The sequence below is a fragment of the Epinephelus fuscoguttatus genome, linkage group LG10, assembly GCF_011397635.1.
Source record: "Epinephelus fuscoguttatus linkage group LG10, E.fuscoguttatus.final_Chr_v1".
NCBI lineage: Eukaryota > Metazoa > Chordata > Actinopteri > Perciformes > Serranidae > Epinephelus > Epinephelus fuscoguttatus.
Genome location: NC_064761.1, coordinates 19,905,922 through 19,924,945, shown reverse-complemented (window position 1 = coordinate 19,924,945; position 19,024 = coordinate 19,905,922). Strand labels below are relative to the sequence as shown.

General features: G+C 43.0%; 1 protein-coding gene across 7 annotated transcripts in view; it reads right to left on the bottom strand.

Moving 5' to 3' along the window:
* Nucleotides 1-54: 54 nt before the first annotated feature.
* Nucleotides 55-19,024, bottom strand: part of mast3b (microtubule associated serine/threonine kinase 3b) — a 42,550-nt gene continuing 23,580 nt past the window's right edge. For all 7 annotated transcript variants that reach the window (XM_049587658.1, XM_049587660.1, XM_049587657.1 and 4 more), the window contains 22 exons: nucleotides 18,533-18,690; nucleotides 16,998-17,073; nucleotides 16,604-16,813; nucleotides 14,379-14,480; nucleotides 13,041-13,173; nucleotides 12,079-12,146; nucleotides 11,513-11,604; nucleotides 10,597-10,805; nucleotides 10,326-10,464; nucleotides 9,988-10,120; nucleotides 9,699-9,864; nucleotides 9,319-9,420; nucleotides 8,894-9,016; nucleotides 8,571-8,683; nucleotides 8,069-8,235; nucleotides 6,995-7,116; nucleotides 6,678-6,878; nucleotides 5,513-5,739; nucleotides 5,192-5,314; nucleotides 4,949-5,085; nucleotides 4,495-4,679; nucleotides 55-4,308 (listed from right to left, as the gene is read on the bottom strand). In XM_049587658.1, coding sequence (XP_049443615.1) covers nucleotides 3,218-4,308; nucleotides 4,495-4,679; nucleotides 4,949-5,085; nucleotides 5,192-5,314; nucleotides 5,513-5,739; nucleotides 6,678-6,878; nucleotides 6,995-7,116; nucleotides 8,069-8,235; nucleotides 8,571-8,683; nucleotides 8,894-9,016; nucleotides 9,319-9,420; nucleotides 9,699-9,864; nucleotides 9,988-10,120; nucleotides 10,326-10,464; nucleotides 10,597-10,805; nucleotides 11,513-11,604; nucleotides 12,079-12,146; nucleotides 13,041-13,173; nucleotides 14,379-14,480; nucleotides 16,604-16,813; nucleotides 16,998-17,073; nucleotides 18,533-18,690 — 4,077 coding nt within the window. In that variant the 3' untranslated portion in view covers nucleotides 55-3,217. The remainder of the gene's footprint in view (nucleotides 4,309-4,494; nucleotides 4,680-4,948; nucleotides 5,086-5,191; nucleotides 5,315-5,512; nucleotides 5,740-6,677; nucleotides 6,879-6,994; nucleotides 7,117-8,068; nucleotides 8,236-8,570; nucleotides 8,684-8,893; nucleotides 9,017-9,318; nucleotides 9,421-9,698; nucleotides 9,865-9,987; nucleotides 10,121-10,325; nucleotides 10,465-10,596; nucleotides 10,806-11,512; nucleotides 11,605-12,078; nucleotides 12,147-13,040; nucleotides 13,174-14,378; nucleotides 14,481-16,603; nucleotides 16,814-16,997; nucleotides 17,074-18,532; nucleotides 18,691-19,024) is intronic.

Sequence of the window (19,024 nt, the reverse complement as noted above, 5' to 3'; positions counted from 1 at the left end):
AAAACTCTGAGTGGTACAGTACACAAAACAGCAGTGAGTCAAACTAAGGATGAGTCAAAGAGAAATACAAATTTTATTTGTTGCACAAGAAAACACAGTACAGGGCGACACCGCCGGTATACCATGCGATCAAGTATTACACGTGTGCTTGTCTCATGCAGCATGCACTGAACAGAAGAGTCCACGGGAGAACACATGCACATGTACAACAGTTTGACCTGCCACTCTGTTCTGTAAGAGTACGTTTAGCACCAGCTGAGAGTCTCGTCTTTGCTGACCTCCACTGGCTGATTTTGTTTTTAACCTTACAGCTAACACATCATCCTCAGGTGTGGTTGCAGGTGCAAAAGTGGTGATCAATCAAGCATTGTCTACATTCACATAAGAAACCAAGTTGTTTGGAGAACTCTGGAATACATGCACTGCAAAAAGGTTCGTCCCAAATCAAATTCAAAGACTGGTTTATTTTGTGTCATGTTGTATTCTTTAACAATGAGGCCTTTTAACGGTACAGTTTAGAGCAGCGGTTTCCGACTGGTTCAGCCACAGGGTGCAGATTTGTTCTTAGTCATTAGACTTGACACATTGGCAAGTCATTTGCGGTCCCATTCGACCCCCTTTTGGACCACGACCCACCAGTTGGGAACCACTGGTTTAGCGTACATGTTGACTTTTACTTTAAATTAGCCATTTTGCCTGACTTGTATCCCATTATTTTGTTTATATAAATGTACCGCTAGAGTAAATTTCATCCCTCTGCAGCATTATTTTCCCTCTGACATTTTTTATGCAAATATGCACATGTCAAAAAACAAAACAAAACAAAACAAAACAAAAAACACGTGGCCAAGAAATCAGTTTTTTTCCCCAGCAGGCATCTCGTTGTGCTTTTGTCCCTCAGCCCAGTTACTTAGCTGCATGTAAAACACTAAATGCTTCTCAGCTTGGTGCTAAATGACTCTTTGTGAACGTTTTCAAAAGAACAAAACAAAAACAGATATGTAACTTCTATGAGATTTCTCTCATGGTATCAAAGAGGGTAGTTTCATCATGTACAGCCACAGGATATAAAATGTTTGTACAGTACGTAACACGTTTGTTCGTTGTAAACAATTCCGTCAGACTGCAAAAAATAACTGAGCCATTCAGTGACATAGTCTCCCCGAGCTGTTCGCGGACAGAACGAAAGCATTCTGTAAAAAGGTCGTCATCATGAGATTTTAAGGAGGAAGAGGGACATACGGGCAAGAAACACATCAACAATACTGATGCTTTAGAAACAGAAGACTGAGGAGAAAGTCGGTACAAAAAACCACTGACAAATAAGACAATAAAACTTCAAACTCAGGAAGTACATCTGAAATACAACAGCCTGTTCCCTTGAGCTAGACTTCCCAAAATCCCGGTGCCTCAAATTGTCATTGTGCATATCATAACCTTCGACACATTTGGAATTATACACATCCTTGTTATCAAAATATACATCAATATTTGTACAATACAAAGACATAGAAACATTTGTTCAAAGAAGCCCTGGGTTTGAATTCAATGTAAGGGTTTCCCTGTGCCGTCAACATTCACTTACAAAAATTCATGTCAAAATACATTAGTGCACTTTCCCCCTCGATGTAAACATCACTACACGGTAAATTAAGTAGGAGCAGGTCTCGTAGGCATTGTGTCTGTTACATGCTCGTGAAAAAACGAAGACAAAAGCTACGGTTTCAGGAAAAGGTACGTCCAAAAAATACACGAGGCTCAAACACTTTTCCAGGTACAAAATGTCTTGTTATTCTAAGTAAGGAAAATAAATACCAAAAAGATAGTTCCCTCCAGGCTCTTGAGAAGACACAGACATCAAGACATCATCATCTTCAATTTGACTGCTCAGTGTTTTTCCTGTAAATTGCATGCTTTGAGCAGAGTTATTACAGCGAGATGTGGAGCCATGCTGATGTCAAAAAGTGACCAGAGAAAAAACTGAGATACCTCTACGAAAGTATCACACAATCTACATCGAGAAGTCACAAAGCAGAGTGTGTCATGTTCTGTAACATCCAGGACTTTGTCAAGAGTGCGATACCAGTGGAAGAAAAATACACAATCAGAAAAATGTTCATGTTGAGTTGAGATTACCAACACAAATGATTTCGACTGTCTTCAAAGATATGGCTTAGAGGACGCTGCGCTGATACGATGGCACATTATACGCTTTTTGATTCAGCTTCTTTGTTTGTGTCTTCATAACAGATTGTACTTGTAAGTCAAACTTCAGTGACAGTGTCAGTGTGCAACATTACCCTGCACTGACCAGATCCACATGTAACTGTACAATACTGTGAACCACACTGCAAGGAACACAGTCGACAAATCAATGGAAGAACTTTGATTCTACAAATCTGACAAAGTTGCCAGAGAAACACGAGCCACACAACTAATGTATCCATGTCTGCCATCTAATTCAGCGCTGCTTTTTTCCCCACCTATGTGACTGGTTCCTGAACTATAGTTGTGTTTGATAAGTGCAAAGTGGAAGATTTCCAGCTCTGCAAAGCATCGCAGTTTTCCCCCGTTCTAATTAGTGCTTGGTGGCTTTGATGTTTTCCTCAAGGATGTGGTGCCGAAGCAAAGCAGCAAAACGTGTGTGTATGTGTATTGTAGTTGTACATTTTAGATACAACAGGAGATGACACATCAACCCTGGTGCTCACAGTGTGAACCAAACATCATCCTTAGGTTTATGAGGATCAATATAATAGCAGTATTACACTACCGGAAGCTGCACTGTTCAGATCTAAGTCGACACTGAAAAAAAAAAAAAGACTTCTCGTACCTTTTGGTCCAACAACAGTTACGCCTAGCATTATCAAACTACTCTGTACAGCGACAATTCATTTAAAAAATAGACATTTATACAAAAGACAACCCAGTCAAAAGACATCACCACATTTTATGGATACAAAAATGTTGAGCCTTGGCTATTCAACTCAATGAGAACTTCCCTCTTTCCCTGTTACTCACTCAATCATAGTTTACAAATGTAATAAATAAGACAAGACTGTCTGCAACGCCTTGAGGCAAATATTTACAATTAAAAAAATTCAAGTAAAACTTTATCCCACTTTCTGTCAGCCAGACGAGTTTATACATGAGTTTAACTTTTGAGAGACTTGACAGAAAGGATATGAGCTGTTGAAATGAGTGCAGTGGTGAGAGGTCACTTTCTCAGAGGCCCTTTTTGATGTGCTTCCTCTCTGTACTCAGTCTTCTCTGTTTGTGGTCCGTCAGCAGGACCAGCAGAGGTTTTTTCTGCTGCTTGACTGCAGCTGTTGTCAGAAAGAGGACATCCTGCCTGTTGTGGCTGAGATGAAGTGATGTCCACCTCTAGCTCAGGTGTCTCGTTGGTTTCCTCTCCATCTGAACACGGCTCCCACTCATCCTGCTCGCTCTCAGTTGAGCCCTGCACGGCGATCTGGGGCACCAGTGTGAACCTCCTCACCACCGGCACTTCCAGCTCTATCTCCACGCTGGATTGGGGTCGAGTGAGTATCCAGGCCATCCTGTCCTGCTGCTGCTTATGTTGTGTTTGGGCTCCTGGAGATGTGGTGGTTACAGTAACCGTGGTGCTGGTTTTCTCCTCCGGCTCATCAAAGCTCACCTCCTGCACCGCCTCCTGTTTCTTGAAGGAGTCCCGCCGCTCTGATAGGTTGAGCTTTCGCATCACAACCAGCTGCTCCGATCGCTCAATCCCAGAGTCTCTCAGCCTCTGGCTGCCGATGTATCCCCCTAACCTGCTGAGATCCGCCCCGATGTAGGAGCCTCCACAGGCCCCCTCTGCCTCTGAGTCACCCAGCAGGTCCCCTTCACCGTAAAACGGCACTTCCAGCGTGTGCCTGCGGGGGGTGTACAATTTCTTATCAGAATGATACACACCAGACAGTTTCTCAGCTGACTGTACCCTCTTCAGGAGAGGGGACCGAGGCGGCTCTGCGCTGCGGGGCCGGACAATGTGTCTGACAATGGTGGGTGGGGACAGGGTTTTGCCGTGGTAGCCGTGAAAGCTTTTGGCAAACCCTGACAAAGGAGAGGGAGAGCGCTGTGGAGAAAGAGGCTGGGTGGAGGATGAGGAGGAGTTGCAGGCCAGGGGCGAGGGGGGGATGTTGCTGGTTGACTTCCGGCGGCCCACCTTGGTGTAGCGCTGCGTGCTGAGTTTGGACCCCAGGCCGTGGAGAGAACTCGGCCGGATGTGTGCAGCGGGTGAACTAGGAGAGCTGGAGCAAGGAGATGTGCTCTGAGGAGAGTTATTGTCTGTGAAGCAGAGGTAAGACTGGTTTCAAAGAGCGCACATCACATGTTGCAGAAACCTCAGCATTTTACCATATATACACTGACAGTTCTCTAAAAGATGCTCACAATGGCACTGTCTGTGGATGTTATGAGATTAATAACCCTTCAACTTCATCGCAAATAATTCTGAACCCAAACTGAGCTCACCAAAGGCCTGATGATCGGGTGCAGGACTCCGGCAGGGTGTGGAGGGGCCGGGTGAGAGGCTGTGCGTCGGGGAGCCTGGAAGACTCTCGCTGGAGGAAACAGAGTGGTGGAGACCTGAGTTGAAGCTGCGACTGCTGTGCATCACTGTGCTCTGCTTGGACAGCTTCTTCAAGATGCTTCGTCTCCTGGAGGAAGAAGAACATCACTTACTAGTAAAGTCCATAAGGCTGCACTTACATAAACGTTAAGGGAGAGACCATGATGAGACCACGCAGTACACTAAATTGCTAGTAAATTTCACTTCACAGTGTCTAACACTAGAGGGAGACACAGACTTCTGCAGGTTGGTTATTCAGAGGCCTTCCACCAGTTGCCAACTTCACAAAGTAAACAAACGATGAGTAATGCTGCAGAGCTGAAGGGACCAACAGAAAACCAAACCTCTGATTCTCACCTGTCGTAATTGTCTCTCCTCCTGCTCTTCTTGCTGCGACGAGCCATCTTGCCTTTGTGTTTGGTCTTTCGAGCTGGACCCACTTTAATGGACGTATTCTCAAGTGCTATGGTCTGAAGCGCCACCTTGCTGCCACTCTGCACATTTCATATGGAACAAAGAATGTTTTGTTTATCAAGGACCAAAATAATGCAACTTTAACTCAACAGTGTTGAAGGACAGCAGTCTGAAGAGTTGCAGTACCTTCAGCAGCAGTTCTATCATCTCAGTGTGGACCAGGCCCTGGACAGACTCTCCATTCACGTGGGTGATGAGGTCTCCAGTGCGGAGACCTGCCTGGTAAGCCAGGCTGCTCTCCTCCACACTCTGTTAAAACAGCAACACAGTGAGTGTGAGGAGAGGAGTTTAAGTTGAGCATTACATAACCAGCTTTTTATACCTCTCACTTCTGTCATCAGAATAAAGCACTTCACTTGACAAGGGGACGTGACATTTAAAACGCTGGAGGACTAGTTAAAGCTGTGTTAGGCAGACAATAGTTTGAAGTCTTGTGGTGACACCCACCGACACCATGTGATGCACAGTGTAGACATCGCTGTCACCCATGTAGACCCGGATGGCCTGCAGGGTAAAACCGTGTTTCTTCCCTGAGGTGTGGATGACGATGGGCGGCCTCAGGCTGCCGGGGCTAAGTGACAGGTCCCGGTTGGGGGAGGAGTCACGGGACGAAGGGTTGGAGGACAGAGAGCGTGGAGAGATGGGACTGGGCTGGAGGCAGCTGGGCGAGTCATCTGAAACAAACACAGCAGCGTTCTCCTCTGAATATAAGTTGTTGTGCTGTGAATAAAGTGTTAATAGAAATATGAACATTTTCCTGACTATATAAATTAGAGACATATTCACATACGTTACTAAAGAGCTTCAGATACAGTTCAGTGTTCGGGAGTATACTTGACTATTTGACAATTCCATCTAAGTAGCCTGATTCGACTGCCAATATCAGAGTCTAATCCTAGCAGTGGTGAGATTATGTGGTCATGAAAGTTTAAATTTATGTATGATTCTGTCAAATCAGCGAGAAGCCTGTAGAAACTCTCCCCATCTCTCTCTCAGGGTCGAAAGTTTTATTTACAACCATGAAAAGCAAGCAGGCGAAGAAACCCAACTAAGTGATGTGGTCTGTCTGTCTGTCTGTCTGTCTGTCTATTGATCTCCTCCGCTTCGTTTCTGTGCGATGGACAGCGCCGCACCTACACGCGCGCCCCCTTCACACAACAAACAGCTAAAGATGGAACACGTCCTATTATAAAATAAATTCTTGTGCCAAGTCAAGTTGTTTAATTGTTTGTTTCAGCTGCTTTTTAATTGTTATATCTATTTACTTCTCAGGGGCAGTGCATATTAATATACATAACTGTAAATATGCCAGAATTAGCCAGGTGTGAATTTGGCTGCCTAAAATCAAGAAACAAGTTTATAGAACAGAACAATAATTATTATGAAAATCATGTCTAATGTGGAAAAAGTAGAAGCCAGTGGCACAAATGAGAATATATGTCAATGAGAAAAACAAAACTAAATCCTCCATCAGTCGACAATAAGCAAGGCTTGCCCATCAGGTTCGAAGATATGACATGCTTTGATTTTGTTAGTCTATCTTAGTATTTATTGTTAGGCCAATCCTGTTGGTTAATTCGGACACTAAGTTGTTGATGATAACCCTCTGTACCTGTAGTGATGATGAGAGACAAGGCTGAGACAGAGGCTGACTTGGGAACCTTCCCTCCACAGGGAAGCCTCTGTCTGTCCGGTGTCTCCAACTGGTTACCAAAGCGCTGAGGGCCAGCCGGTTCCTTGGGGGACGAGTGTTTGCCCCCCGTGCTGTTGCTGCGAATCCTGATCCTCCGAAGGTTTGACACAACTACCTCAGCTGCAGGTGATGTAGGTTAAAAAGGTGAACAACATGTAAATATGCTCATGCCTCTAATAGCAGCACTGATACATGTTGTGATCAGAAATGTCAAAAACATCTCAGTCTGGACTTACCTTCATCATCAGTGGAGAGGGCAAAGCGTGGCATTGTCTCCAGGCTGTGGGTGCTGCTCATCACCAGAGGACTGGTGCTCCTCTCAGACTGGGAGGAGCTGGAGGAGGCCCGAGGGCGAAGGCTGCAAGTAGCCAGAAATGAGCTTAACTGGTAAGAGAGTCCAAGTGATCACCAAACACTGCACCAACAACGATGTTTCCATTGCCTTCTACTTTTATACAGGTACAAGATAATGCTTAGGCTTACGTTTTTGGCGACATTTAACCAAGCATCACAGGGCCAAACACAAAAAGAAATCAAAACAACGTCTTATGATGAAAGCACTTCAAAATGCTACAGCATGACAGGAGTACAAATGTACAGTATGACACATCTTAAGGCTCTGACACACCAGTCCGACAGCTAGCCATCTGTCAACGTTTGGCCATCAGCGAGTGTCTGTAGCCCCCATCTTTGTCTCGTCTTTTTCCTACACCACTGGCCTTTGTTGGCTCATGTTGGCTTTATTTCAGCTGATTCAGCATAATGAATTGGCGTCGGGGAAGGCGGAACTCATCGGTGAATGAAATCACACTGATTGGCAGTTCAGCTCAGCGCACGAGAAGAGAAACGGAAGTGAGGAAAGTAAACAAAGAGCTAAAGACAAGAGGGAGTGAGACCAAAAAAAACTTGTTACATACGGTAAGACTTATTTTCTTAAGCCATTGTGCTCTTTAGCAGAAACATTTCCTGACGGTTTGTGTTATTGTTCACTGGTGCATGATAAATATGCTCTGTTCTTTCAACATCAGATTGTATTGTTAATGTGCAAACTGGCTAACTGGCACCAAGACGTTCTTCCAGTTTTCCCTTTTTGAATGACAGTTCAAGACTACCACCATCCGCTGGTATGGAGAGTCATTACGTCTCACGGAGGTGCAGAACATACATGCTCTTTGGCCATTGCCTGTGGTTGATGTGGTGTGTTTATATGCAACCGAGACACAGGCAATGTGAGGAAACACAACAGTTGGCTTTTGTTGCAGCTAGTTGATGTTGGTTTGGTGTGTCTGGGCCTTTACACCTATGCCTACCTGGCCATGCGTCCGGCCTGTCTGCGCTCAGCGCTGCCCTCTGCTGGGCTCGGGGAGGGACTGAGTCCTCCAACGTCTACACGGTCCTCTTTTTCCTCGCTGTGGCTGCGATCAGAGGAGAAACTCAGGTTGGACGGCGTTGCCAGATGTTCCGTGCTGCTGTAAACCTGAAAAGGTTGGACAGGAGAGAGGGTGTGAAACAGAGTTTGGAGCTCAGTATTGAAGAGCTTTCAGATGATGTAATGGAAGGTCTAATAGTCACACTAGAGACCCTCCACTCTGTTAAAAATATGACCATTATCTTAATAGCATAACACAGTAGCCTAGCAATAGTTATCTTTTACTTAATTCTGTCACAGCATGAGGTCTTCACTTGATGATGTAGTATGAATACCGAAATACTTGTGTAAACATTGTAAATATCCACAGAGTAAAGGATTGGAAGGACTGACCACTTTTTGAACCTACAAAGCTCTCGACTTTCAACACATGGAGCCTTTACCTTGCTGAAGCGATGCGACCAAGAAGCAAACTGTCTGATTTCCAAGGAAGACTCTTCATCATTGGTTTCCTCATCCTCGTCAGACGCCAAATGATGGTAACGCTCTGTGCGAGCTGAAAAAAGTTAACAGGAAAGGACACTCAAACTTAGGGAAGAACTTTTTTTATATAAAATATAGTCTGTTCCCATTTATCACATATTTGTACATCACAAAATCAGGCAGCACAAAGGCTTTTCTTTGCTGTCACACTGGTAGGTACAGTCTTTTGGTCTAATATGGGAGAAAACGCGATGTTAAAGCCTGAAGTCAGGATGCAACCTACTGTCAAAGTAGCTGGTGTCATCCTCCCCCTCAAGCTGAGGGATGAATTCAGCTTTCTGCCTCAGGAGTCCATTCCAGTCCAAACCCTGGAAGAAGGGGTGCTGTTTGACCTCTGAAGCGCTGCCTACAATCACAGGATTTTCACAGCCAATCAGACGCTGGGTAAAGTTTTAAAACACTGTGACTTCAGTATCCCTCAGGCCTAAAATCGACAAAAAATCCTTTCGACAAATAGGTAATTGATATTTGTATCTTTCACTGACTATCTTCATGTCACTTTAAACTTTAGTTAGCTACCATTTTAATTTCCCTACTGCAACAAAGTTCTAGGATTAAGAGAGAACACCCTCATTTTTCAGTATCAGCCTGTATCAAACACTATCTGCAGCTTCGTCATGTGCTAATCAGCAGTAAACTGAGCAGTACCAGTTCCTAGTCGTTCTAAAGGACTCTGCCTGAGCAGGCGGGTGATCAGATCCTGGGCATCATTCGGTAAGGCATCGTCTCCCTCTGGCCAAATGATGTCATCTGGAAAAAACAAACAAACTGATAAACATGCTCAACAGATGATCACAAATAAATGCACAAAATAATGACAACAGCTTCTGGAAGTGTTGCAGTGCTTGAAACAAAAGCTAAATGTACTTTAAATACACTCTCTGTTGGCACTTAATTATTTCCATATCTTGGCCTTTGACAATCAACATAATGACGCAATAATATCAAGTTATGAATTGATGCCAACTAAGATTTTCTGACAAGATTAAAAAATAAGAGACTCCCCCATTTGTGATTTCAACACTCACCACTGACAACTTGTCCAAAAAGCTCTTCAGGTGTGTCTCCAAAAAACGGAACGCAGCCGACCAGGAATTCATAGAGGATGACCCCCATCGCCCACCAGTCTACTGGCTTCCCATAGCCCTGCCTGAGGATCACCTCTGGGGCTATGTACTCCGGAGTGCCACACACCTGCACAAGCAAACCAACACAGATGAGCTGTGGGGAACAGAGAAAGCTGCTTCCATAATAAGTAGTGTAATTTGTCTTACATGACACAAGACTTTTCGTCTCTTTCATTCGAAACAGTCTCACCTGTTTGTCTACAAACTCCCTTGTGTCTTTCTCCATGTGGCCTTCATACAGGTTGGTGGTCATGTTCATCAAGCCAATTTTAGACAAGCCAAAGTCTGTCAGCTTGATGTGGCCCATGGATGTAATCAACAAACTGTTGGGTGGTAAAAAGACAAAATCTATGATCAATATGAGCAGTTTTACCAAACTGTGCAAGCAAATGCAAGAACCTAGACTGAAATATAAAGGCAAGGGGACAGAAAAAGAAAACTGGACTCTCTAGGTGCTGAGACTGACAGTGCTGGTCCATGCAAAAACAAAAACCCTGAAACATGAGTGAAGTTGTTTTATGTTCTCACTTGTCAGGTTTGAGATCCCGATGCACGATGCCATAGTTGTGAAGGTACTCCAGCGCCAGGACTGTCTCAGCAAAGTACAACCTTGTCATTTCAACAGGCAGTGGGCCCATGTTCTTGAGCAGATTGGCACAATCTCCACCTTAATAACACAAAAAATAAGTAAACCATTGTGTTCATTTTCATTTCTATTACCCAGACTAATTATTCATTATTTCTAGTTCTACATTAGCCGCTCAAGATTCAGTTTGGTCACATTCGGTTTCTACTTTACCTTCCACATACTCCATGACCATGCAGAGGTGACGTCGAGTCTCAAAAGAGCAGAACATGGAGACAACAAAGGGGTTCTCCGCAAAAGTCAGGATGTCTCTCTCCACAAAAGCCTGCTGGATCTGGTTCCTCAGGACCAGGTTCTGACGATTTATCTTTTTCATGGCAAACCGTTGGCGGGTCTCCTTGTGACGGACCAGATACACGGCCCTGTTAAGAACCACACAAGCCACAGTAAACCTATAATCTATATTCTTATTGAAAACAGTTGGCAACATTGGGCCAACTTCTCACTGGCTACTTGCTTTTGAGTACAAGTGACACTTTACTTAGGAGATTTACGATTCCTGTCACCTTATTCTTATTCAACCCATGACTGTATAGATAAGACATCTCTGCATGAAGTTGCCTTTGCTGTATCGTGATAAAACCACGGCCACCATTCTAGCCAAAGAGGATGAAATTTGTGCCTTCCTCACACTGGATATTGGGGGAAAGTGCAGCACGTTCTGTTCTGAAGGAGTCACGAAACTCCTCGTCTTTATTAAGCTGCGGTCACAGAATTAGGCAACATGCTGCTGCATAATTAGTCGAAAACCACCGTGTCGATATTCTGGATGTTTGATCAAAAGGAGGAAATTAGATTCTGACAAGTTAATTAGATATAATGAATGAATGTAATGAAGCTGCTATGGTTTGCTGAAGAGATTTCATGGAACCTGTAGAGTGCAGTAGATTTTCAAGGAATCCTGTAGTGATACAGCAAGGAACCCAAAGGGCTTTTTGACTTGTTTTTCACCTTTAAAGTTTTTGTGGCTCTTGGTTTAAAAGCATAAAAAAAGCCTGCAAATCTTTTGAAAGACTAATAAACAATGCAAAGAAAATGCAAAGAAAGCTAAAGCAAATGTTTGTCTTACCCATAAGCTCCATTACTGATGAGTTTGATTGTTTCAAAATCACTCTCAACAGGTTTCCTTCGAGTCGGTGTCAGCGTCTGTGGGGCCTTGGTCTGTAGAGAGGAAGCAGAAAAATGATGCGGTTGTGTACAGGCACGTTTAAAATGCAACACAGTTAAAGCAATGCTGTAAGTAGGATTACTACAGGATAATTAATGTCCTAGGACCTATTCTGCAGTCTGCTACATGAAGTATACTATTGACCAACGTGTAGTCCAAATACTGAGTACATAGTTTTCATACTTTGTCCATATATATGAATTTGGGATTTGGAGCAAAATAAATAAAGCTGCAGGAATGGCATGTCACAGATTTCAGAGCAATTTTGAGATTTACTTTCAACCTAGACGTGCCTTGGCTTCCTAAAACACTGATTTAAATATGTATAGTATTCTTTCACCCTAAAAATGGGTCCCTGGAAAGTTTGAATCTATTCTTTACATTTTTAATCTCAAACCATATCCTCTTCCACAATAAATACTGTGTGCACTCACAGGTAGTTAGTAATAATAAAGGTGTGAGTTTACCTCCACAGTAGCATCTGGTTCCACTGACACTGTAGGACTGGCGTCATACTGTTCAAGTTGTACCATGTCTAGAAACAAGAGAAAGAAAGAGTAAGTGCTTAAAGGGGATCTATGCCCATTTTCAAAATTCATACATGTTACTCCTATGGTCTAAGTCTAAAAATATAGGTAACCATGAAAACTTCCCCCGAAATCCAAAAACTAAAGTGCTGCAACTCAAATTTGTGATGTCATGGTGTAAAATCTGGAGCTGCTCCATAGAATTTTTTATTTTATGTCATTGGCGTTTTTTCTTTGTTAGACAGATTGAGAGGTGAGGTTTCTGCCGTGGCAATGACAAGTAGTACCATACATGGTTTGTGTTAGGCTAACATTATCTCACTTAGCTCACTCGCAAGACATATCTGAATAAACTGTAGCCTCATCTACTTTCTAATGTTTTACCAACCTAAAATAAACCTTGACTCAACCATCATTCAGCTCCTGGACTCGCACTCGCTCTCACCCTCAGTCAGAGCCTAAGCAAGTGCCTGTCGACTATTTTTTAATGCAGATTTTAAAGTACAGACCTGTGAGTTTATTTTGCAGTTAAATAGCTGTTAAGCTAAGGACAGGTGATTTGACGGTTGCCTACTGACAATAAAAAAAAAATAAAGACACAGCAAGCTGCAAAAAGTATTCATTCTGATCGGGTCAGGGTTCAATGACAAAGGCAAAGCAGTGCACATTACATTTTGCAACCTGCAGAGCATGCTCTCTGATCAGGGCCATAGATAATGTTCAGTGAATTTGATATTCTGTTAGACCATCTGAAGCTTTGTTGTAATTATTATCTAGCTGTGCAGAAACTGGTTCCAACAGGCTGTTTATGTAACAGTAAAAACTTTTACAAGCCGTTGAACCAACTGAACCTGAATTTCAGGCTACAGAGGCGTGACCAGACTGGCAGACAAGTACTTTACCGTCAAATGGGTCCCGTGTCAGACCCAGCTGGCTGATGATGTAGCGTGGGATGTCCGTCTTGATCCCCTGGCCGACTTTGGCGTGACCCTCTGCTGCCTCCAGTAAGTGGTAAAACTCTTCTGGGTCGAACTCCTGTCAAAAGCATTTAAGTCTCATTAACGTGGACTGGCTAACATCAATATGCTGCCAGGCTAAACAGCAACTGTAGACTTCAAGATGTTTAGCTTTTGATTTACTACTAGTAGTTATCCCATTAGCTGTATGATCACATCCACATCCCCACCTGCACTCTCAGGTCTTCCTTCTTCATCCACCTCACTGTCCCACCAGCCCGCCTAACCACCATGGGATTTAGAGCCTTCAGCCAATCTGCCCCACGCTTCTGGAACTCCTTCCCTCCCACTGTAACATGCTCTCCACTTTCAAATCCCACCTCAAAACTCACCTCTTTCAAATAGCCTATTCAGTATGACTCCCATCCACCGATCCACACACATCCATCATTTTCACAGGATTTTTGTCACTGTAAACTTGTTTTGCTGTTGTTATTTACTTGTTTATTTTATGTTACTTTATTCCTTGCCTCTTTGACTTTTTATCTGCTGTTACTTTCACTACCTTTGTCTGTAAGGTGACCTTGAGTGTCATGAAAGGCGCTTATAAATAAAATGTATTATTATTAATAATAATCCTAACTGAGCCTGTATTCAGAGTTGGTGATTTAAGATAACCAATTTTAAAGTTGGCATCGATGGCATCAAGAGGGTCAGTATTTTAATACCACACAGTTTTTGAGAGGTTACGTGAGGCCTGACACAGTGGAAGCCTGACCCCAATTTCATTTGTATCATCATGAATGTAAAGATGACATAAAAATACTACCATAAATGCACTTGTTATATTGTTAGTCTTTGAGTTACTTAAAGGGTTAATTTACCCACATTACAAAGAAAAACTAGACAACTGGTAGCTACGTATCCACCGCATCAATACAATGGTAGTGTAATTTATTTTGTTCAAAGCATTAAAGAATAATTCAAAAGATCAACTATATGATTTTCGCAGAGACAATGACCCAGTTACTCTGGATAATCCATTGACCTCACTGACGACCGGGAATGCTTATCTAATAACGTGAAAACACAGTGAAAGTTAAGTAAAGCTGTCGTTCTTCAAACATCCTCAGCTTCATGTTCTGGAGCAAACATCCACTTTCTAATACAGAATTAAGGTCAGAATCTCATTTTGGTCCAACTTTACCGTGAACTGACTCCTACTCATTTCAATCAAAGTAATCCCATTTTCAATTAGGAAGAGATTTCTCCTCCTCAGCTTACCAGACACTCGAGGAGGCGAGCCGGCCGAGAGATTACGATGAGGATTTTCCTCACCAGCTGGATGATGACAGTTACCTCCTCGCTTTCAGAACGGTCATAGGCCTGGAAAAGAGTATGGGAGCAGAAGCACAAAAAAAGTTGACCCATTATAAAACACCCAAAGAGGGCAAAAGAACAACAACACAGATTAAAAATCATACTTTAAAATCTGGGGGGAAAAAACAACAACAAAAAACAAGCAAGTAGGAATAGGAGATGCTGAAGAAGTTAAATATCGTGACATGTCTGACCAAATATGGTACACATAAAACTCTGCACAATCTGCTGTGCTGTGTATGTAAAATAAAATTCCTAAAAAATAACATTTCAAACTGAAAATAAAATGTACCTAGCAAGTGTTGATAATATGAAGGGAAATAAAAGTAAAGAAGAAAATATGGCACGGGGGAAAACAGTGATTTCCTTGCCACATTTTGAGATGTGGGATAAAACACGAGAGATTTATCATTCTAAAAAAAAATGAAATACATCACATCAGTGAGAAATTTCGGTGTACTTTTTTCAAGCCAAAAAAAATGGTTAAAAAAAGGCAAAATTGGGTGTGGGTGGTTACTCAGTGTGCCACTTCCCCCATCTCTGAAATAACAGGAAATTTAACATATTAAACACACTGTGTTCAAAGCAGAGGGGCACGGCATTAATAGAAACATGAAAACAGACGCTGCCTGACGGAAATGTGTCAGAAAAGACATCAATTTAAACCAAGGGGAATTATGAGAATAATCACTAGGTGGGTGGGTGGGTGTCGTCTCCATGAATCATGAACATTTTCTTGTCGACTAGAGTGACAAGTGTCTACTAGTGAAACACTGGCTGTATGGTATACTACGCATTTGCGTCCAAGTCATATGCATGTGCAGCCTGAACCATGACAAGATCAATACTACTCTCATGTGTCTGTTAAATGTAAGGCAAAGCTAGCTTGGCAGCTTATCTTAGCATAAAGATTGGGTACATCTACTGCATGTGTGAGTCTATGTTGTTATCACATTACCCTGTGGTCATGCCAGACCCACTGTCTAATTTGAATGTCACAATGTGGAAGTGTGAGAAAGACACGTCCTGTTGCTACAAAGTCACAAGGCCAATTCCTCAAACAGCTGCGAGTTGCACTATCGAAAACACAGAATCCTCACGTGTTTATTAAGTAGTAAATCAGTTGGGAGAATCTGTTTATACAATAAATGTGGGGGTTTTTTTATTGTTCAAGAGATCGCCTTCTTTTTGGATTTTCTCTTGATGGAGCTTCTGTATGTGGTGCTCCTTCACATTTACTGTTCAGGGTAACAAACTAAAAGTGCTTCTGCTTAAAACAAACTGTGTGATGTGAAGATCAAACAGTAGAGCTGTTGCACACTTGCAAAAAGCACCTGAGGTAGCAGGAATTCAGGCAGTGACCAGAGGTTGACAAGGAGTAAAAATCACCTGTACACCTGTAATCCTGTTTGCATGAATGCTTTTTTTAATCTTTGATGCTGAAAGCACAAAATCGGTCACTTTCTGCCCAGCACAGGACACTTCCCAAGCAACAGCTCCTAGATAATAAGTGTTTACAACAACAATGTTGCAGTATTTGTGAAGTGAAAGTATTTTTTATCACTGCATACATCAAAGTAACACAGAATTTAGATGACTGAAAATGTCATCGCCACTGAAACTGTTTATTTTATTAACAAAGTGGCCTTGGCACACAAAGTGAGTCGTCAGGTTTATGTGTGTTTGTGTGTGTGGCAGCATTTGTTCCACTGCATGGGAACAGACTTATCAGTTCAGCTGGAGGTACAGCGAGTCGGCCATGCCTTCTGTCTGACAGCATGTGGAGGAACAGGGGAAGAGGTTGCTATAGAAACTAACATTTTATCACAACACAGATAGGATCTGTGACAAAAGTACCTCTCACCACCACTGACAATTTCCACAACCAGATCTATCGTGTGTGCCGTTATCTATTGGACAGTTATGGGGTGACGTGCCTGGTTGCACATTTCACCCCAGCTCGATCGATCCACTTTCATAACTTCACCACATCCGAGTGTACAGAGTTCACATGTAGTGGCTTATCAGCTGATGCTTAAAGCTGTAGCACACAAATACACAATATCTTGACCCATGTCATTTTTACATCTCATCCTGCTGGACCCAAATCAGCTGACTGTTTTGCCCACCTCATGAAGCAGCTTCTCCAGCTTCTCCTGCAGCTCGGCAAAGTAGCGGGACGTAACCAGGCCCTTCTGGGACTTGTCCAGACAGTCTCTAACCAGCTCGACCAACTGGTGCTGGATGAAGCCCAGCACCCCGTCAGCCAGCGGGAGGGAGCTGTCTGGAGAGCAGTGGGTGATAATCTCAAGCAAGCGCTCCTCCATCTGGGCTGTGGCCTAAAGGGAGGACAGGCACACAAACACACATTTAAAGCATTTAAGGGATCAGTGATTATGATTTCTACTCTCTGTAGCACTGAACGTCCACGATATTTCTGTGGGTGGTGTCATATGTGACTCAACAATCAGGAAAAAGAGTGATGTAAAGTGTCTTTGCTACATGCAGTTTTCTGCTGCCTACCTTTGGAAAACGTTCCCTGTAAACATGGTTCATCATGACAATCTCATTATCAAAGGAGACACTTGAACGTCCAGGGCTGCAACAGAAAAAAAAAGAGAGAGCATTAGTACATTTTAATAAAAAAAAACAAAACAAAAAAAAAGCATTTTGATTTTTACCATTACATAATCAAATACAACTCTCCTCTAAGCCACTAAGCTAGACTGAGATGTGAAAGTGGTTATGTCATCATGGTCATCACAGTTATCGAGAGATGAACAAAAGTCAATTTCCTTTCATCCAAACTTAGACACATCAACTCTTAACTCACTTGTTTGGGTTTCAAAGAGATTTCTTGAGGCTGACATCTACACTTGTACTTTTGATCTCAACCTGCCAAAAGCAATATTGCGAGCCAACATTCGATTTCTGTAGCGCTCAAGGTGGTGAAGCTACAATCGGAGTGGATCTCGCTGTCAGGTTTAGATGTTTCTACACCGACAGCAGAGGTTTCTCCTGGCCAAACAGTGTGAATCACCAACATCACATCATTAGTCATTTACTGCAACACCACTCCAGTATTTAGGCCAATGAGATGGCTGTATTTTTACAAAAAAAAAAAAAACCTTGCTTGTTGAAGCTTCAAACAGAACAGATGGAGGAAAAACCTGTCACATGCAAACAGGTTCCTTAAGCCATTTTTTGTCATGAAAGACACCTCTGTTAGACCGGATGGCTGCTGCCCAACACACACTGCTGCAGCTCACCGTGCCTCTCCGCATAAGCCCCCACCCCCCCAAACCACCCCCACCCTTCGACTACAGTTCAGCAGCTAGATCCCTGAGGCGCTCTGATAGCTAGCATGCCCACGCACAGCACACCATGGTGCCAGAACACAGAGCACTCGGGCATCGCACAAACAAGCACAGAGCGGAGCCAACAGACAAAAGTTGTCAAAAGCGCACAGCTCTACAGTCAGATCTCCACCTGCCTGCCGGCCAACGGGCATGTGTAATCTATCGGAGGCACTTCAGATGCCAAATGGTGTGTTTGCTTGTGAATGTCTTGGTCATACTGAGCACAGACATGTTGATATCTGACAGTCTACCAGCATGTAATGACACCAAGGACCTCATGAACACTACAAACGTGCAATTACTGTCCATAATTAATCTAAAATGTTTTGGGTTTTTTTCTGTGACAAAGAGGTCAGTAATCCCACAGGAAGGATTACTGTTTTTAATCTGCATAAAATATCACTTTCACTAGACTGATGATGTGTGAACAAACGATATAAAACAGATGTTTTGACAGAGTGGGTTGGAAAACAAGTGGTTATGATAGGAATATGCAAGGGCGAACAAAAGTGTGAGCCACTAACAGAAAAGTAGTTACCCCATACGTAAGAAGACGTAATAATCGAAATCTTTGAAATAATGAGCAGTAATTGCCTTGTAAGCACCTTTTCCCTAAAATTATCACGTAGCATTACAGAGGGAAATAATCTGTTAGCAGACAAAACAATTTAAATGGAAGGTGAAATGAGGATTAGCTACCTGAGGCTCCTAGAACGAGGTCTGATGACTGTCGTGGGCCGCCCATCCTCGTCTGTCATGCTGTCTGTGCTGCGGAAGTGTCTGAAAAGGAAGTGCAGCTCATCTTGAGTCGGCTGGTAGGGGAGCTGGTGAAGACGCTCCTGGGAGGACGAGGAGGACTGCAGACACAGAAAGGGATCCATCAGGCCAGACAATGATCTCATTTGTAGGTTGAAATCTTTACATTTATATATTTAGCCAACATGAAATAGCTGGTTTGATAACTGCATGAATGATTATGACAGCTGCTAAGGTAAATTCTGGAGGACGTGAGACAAAAAGGCCACACTGCAATGTTCATACTGAGCCTTTGTATCTTGTCTAGCGAGTTTAATATGGTGCTGCTGGCTAACTGATGTAGCGGGGTTAAAAAGCCACATGTGGTGGACAAGAGAAAGCTATTATCCACATAAAAGACACATAATTCATTATTAGATAATTCTGTACACCTAT